This window comes from Triticum urartu, chromosome 5, assembly GCF_003073215.2.
Source record: "Triticum urartu cultivar G1812 chromosome 5, Tu2.1, whole genome shotgun sequence".
Lineage (NCBI taxonomy): Eukaryota > Viridiplantae > Streptophyta > Magnoliopsida > Poales > Poaceae > Triticum > Triticum urartu.
In genome coordinates, this window is record NC_053026.1 from 539308772 (window position 1) to 539311690 (window position 2919).

Genomic DNA, 2919 nt, shown 5'->3' on the forward strand with positions numbered 1-2919 from the left:
CTCCAACTTTTTCAGCTTTTGTTATCGGACCACACTTTTTCTCTTCAAGCACCCCTCTCCTGAAGAGGATCCCGCTTCCCTATCCGAACCTACTTTACGTCATATCCGACACTACATGGTATGCAAAGCATCACCTTAAGGCTATGCATTGTACATGCCCTTAGGAAACCCCACTTGCCGCTGGGAGTAAGGGCCATCCCCAACAGTACTAAACAAACCAAACGAGCAGCAAAGGGAGGCCGCGCCCACAGGAACCTCAAAAGTGAAAACCTCTCTCTCCCTAGGGAGACTACAAGCGAGCCGGAGTCCACCCAGCGATGGAGCCCGCGGCCACAGATCCCACCGGAGACGCCTTGGCGGCGGCATCGTCGCTCGTCTTCTTGGGCACTGGCTGCTCCGGCGCGCTCCCCGACGCGCGGTGCCTCATCCAGCCGTCCGCGCCGCCGTGCACCGTCTGCTCCCAGGCCCTCTCCCTCCCGCCGGACCGGAATCCCAACTACAGGTGCGCGCGCGACACCATGCTATCAGTACACTTGCAGGCGATCCACACACCAATTAGTATTATTACAAAATTTATTTGCCCCAAAAAAATCTTCAAACTATTATCGCACATGTCATGGTTTAAATTCATAGCGAAAATCACATGTTGTAGGCATCTCTTGGAAGATTTACATAGAGTTGAGGGGAAACACTTATTGCTTCTATTATACCTCAAAAAGTAACTTTTTCCTTTTTGTATTACTCCATGTTAAACAAAATAAATATACGTAGTTGTTTTGAATAGCCACCACGACAGCCAAACAGAACTGTGATGATGCTGCTAATGTGACAGCATAGTTCATCTGCTCATATTTCGTATGCTTGCTTTCAGATGCAACACGTCCCTCTTGATAGACTATTGCCATGACGATGGCACGCATATGTACATTCTAATTGATGTCGGCAAGACCTTTAGAGAACAAGTTCTCCGCTGGTTTGTTCACCACAAAGTTCCTTTCATTGACTCGGTGAGATCTTCACATTTCACTTTCTGTCAAGTTTCTAACGATCACTGCATACAGATGACAAGACTGAGATGGTACTTTTGCAAGTGCAGATTATTCTGACTCATGACCATGCGGATGCTGTCTTAGGCCTTGTCGATGTTTGGGTGGTACAGTCAAGTAACCATAGAAATGATGTTGATGATCAAGTCCCGGTTTTCCTGTAATCAGTTCACGATGGACAGGTCACCCTATCTTTCCCAGTGCGATACCATGATGACATATTAATCATCATACAAGGCTAATATCAGCTGCTGATTTTGCAGTGTTGCAGCAAGATTCCTGTCTGATACTTCCTCCGTTTCGAATTACTTGTCTTAGATTTGTCTAGATACGGAGGTATCTAAATGAGTCTAGATACATCCTTATCTAGACAAATCCAAGACAAGTAATTCGGAACCGAGGGAGTATATTACTGTAATGGCGAGCGCTCAACATGTTTAACATGCAACTAATAACATACCAAATACAGACTGTCCACATAATTAACACATAATTGATATCCTACATAATATTAACATGGAATTAATGTTTTTCAAGTATCAACGTGCAATTAATTTCCTGTTTGATATAATGCACGTACGCATTTACTAGTCCATTAATTAAGAAGAGAATTGTCCAGTTAATTAGCTGAAAATCGGGTAAACCAATCCGTTGAGCGGCACATACAAGATACCCCACACACAACACTATGAAGAATGCCTCGTCGAGGTAGCACATTGGCGTCATCATCATCACCTCTCCCCAAGTAAGCGTCATCGCCATCCTTTCCCCATGAGCAAGCGACTCAGACTTTGCCACGGACGACTGCCGACCCACCCACGACATAGAGAGGCATGCAAAGTCACCTGAAGATTCATGTCAAGCACTCAGCCACCTGCGATGAGGACATCGCAACTCCAATTCTGATGGAGAGCTAAGAACGGGAACTATGGAAGGTTGGTGCGACCAAAGATTATCGAATAGACAATCTGTTGTCTATCATCGTCGCCATCAGGACCCCGCCGCCACAGCTCAGACTTCGCGGAAACGAACAATCTAAGGAAATCTCATGGACACGCCGAATAAGACCCTACTATCGTAACCATTGTCGCGACCCCGACATCGCTCACCCTTGTCGTCGTTGCCACATAAGCCCCGACGCCAACACCACCATCTTTCGCCGGTCCTGCTTGCGAATGCCCAACTCCAAAGACGATGCCCCAAGGGGGAAACAATGCCATTAGCGCCGCCATCGCCCAATCACATGGATCCAGGGTTTTGAGTACCACCTTCATGATGCCAACAAGAAGGAAACATTACTAGAAAGTGTCGTTATTGCTGGCTCCGGTCATGACTGAAGACAACACTTTCGTATGGATCAACCTCCCAAGCCACACACACACAACACTCATCCGCAAACCCACTAGCCGAGCCCCGCAACCAGATCTATCCCGGATCTAGCCCTCCCTCACCATCTCCTCACCCGGCCTCTGCTCGAGCAACCTCCAGGAGCCTTCTCCCTAGCGTTCCTTGTCAACTGCACGCTGACATGAAAATCGAGCCAACCAGCCACACCAAGCCCGTTGTTGATAACCTCTTCCTCATCAAGTCAGTGGAACAAAGTTGAGCCGGGGTCGATGGGTGATGGCTCGTGTCTGCATTAGTATTTTCCCCGAAGAGGCAGGGATGACGCATCACAACTACGATGGGTATTTCGCTCAGTGATGTGACCAAGGTTATCGAACCAGTAGGAGAACCACGCAACACTATGTAAACGGTACTTGCACACAAAGAACAAATACTTGCAACCCGACGTGTAAGAGGGGTTGTCAATCCCTTCCGGGTAAAAGATAGTTTGATTTGTAGTAGATTGGATAAATAGATCTCGCGGAAA

At 47.4% G+C, this 2919-nt stretch overlaps 1 protein-coding gene across 1 annotated transcript; it reads left to right on the forward strand.

The window, feature by feature from the left end:
• The first annotated feature begins 317 nt into the window (after positions 1-317).
• Positions 318-1210, forward strand: LOC125507336 (putative hydrolase C777.06c). Its single transcript, XM_048671950.1, has 3 exons — positions 318-502; positions 872-1007; positions 1097-1210. Exons 1-3 carry the CDS (start codon positions 318-320, stop codon positions 1208-1210), a joined length of 435 nt encoding a protein of 144 aa, XP_048527907.1.
• The last annotated feature ends 1709 nt before the right edge of the window (positions 1211-2919 follow it).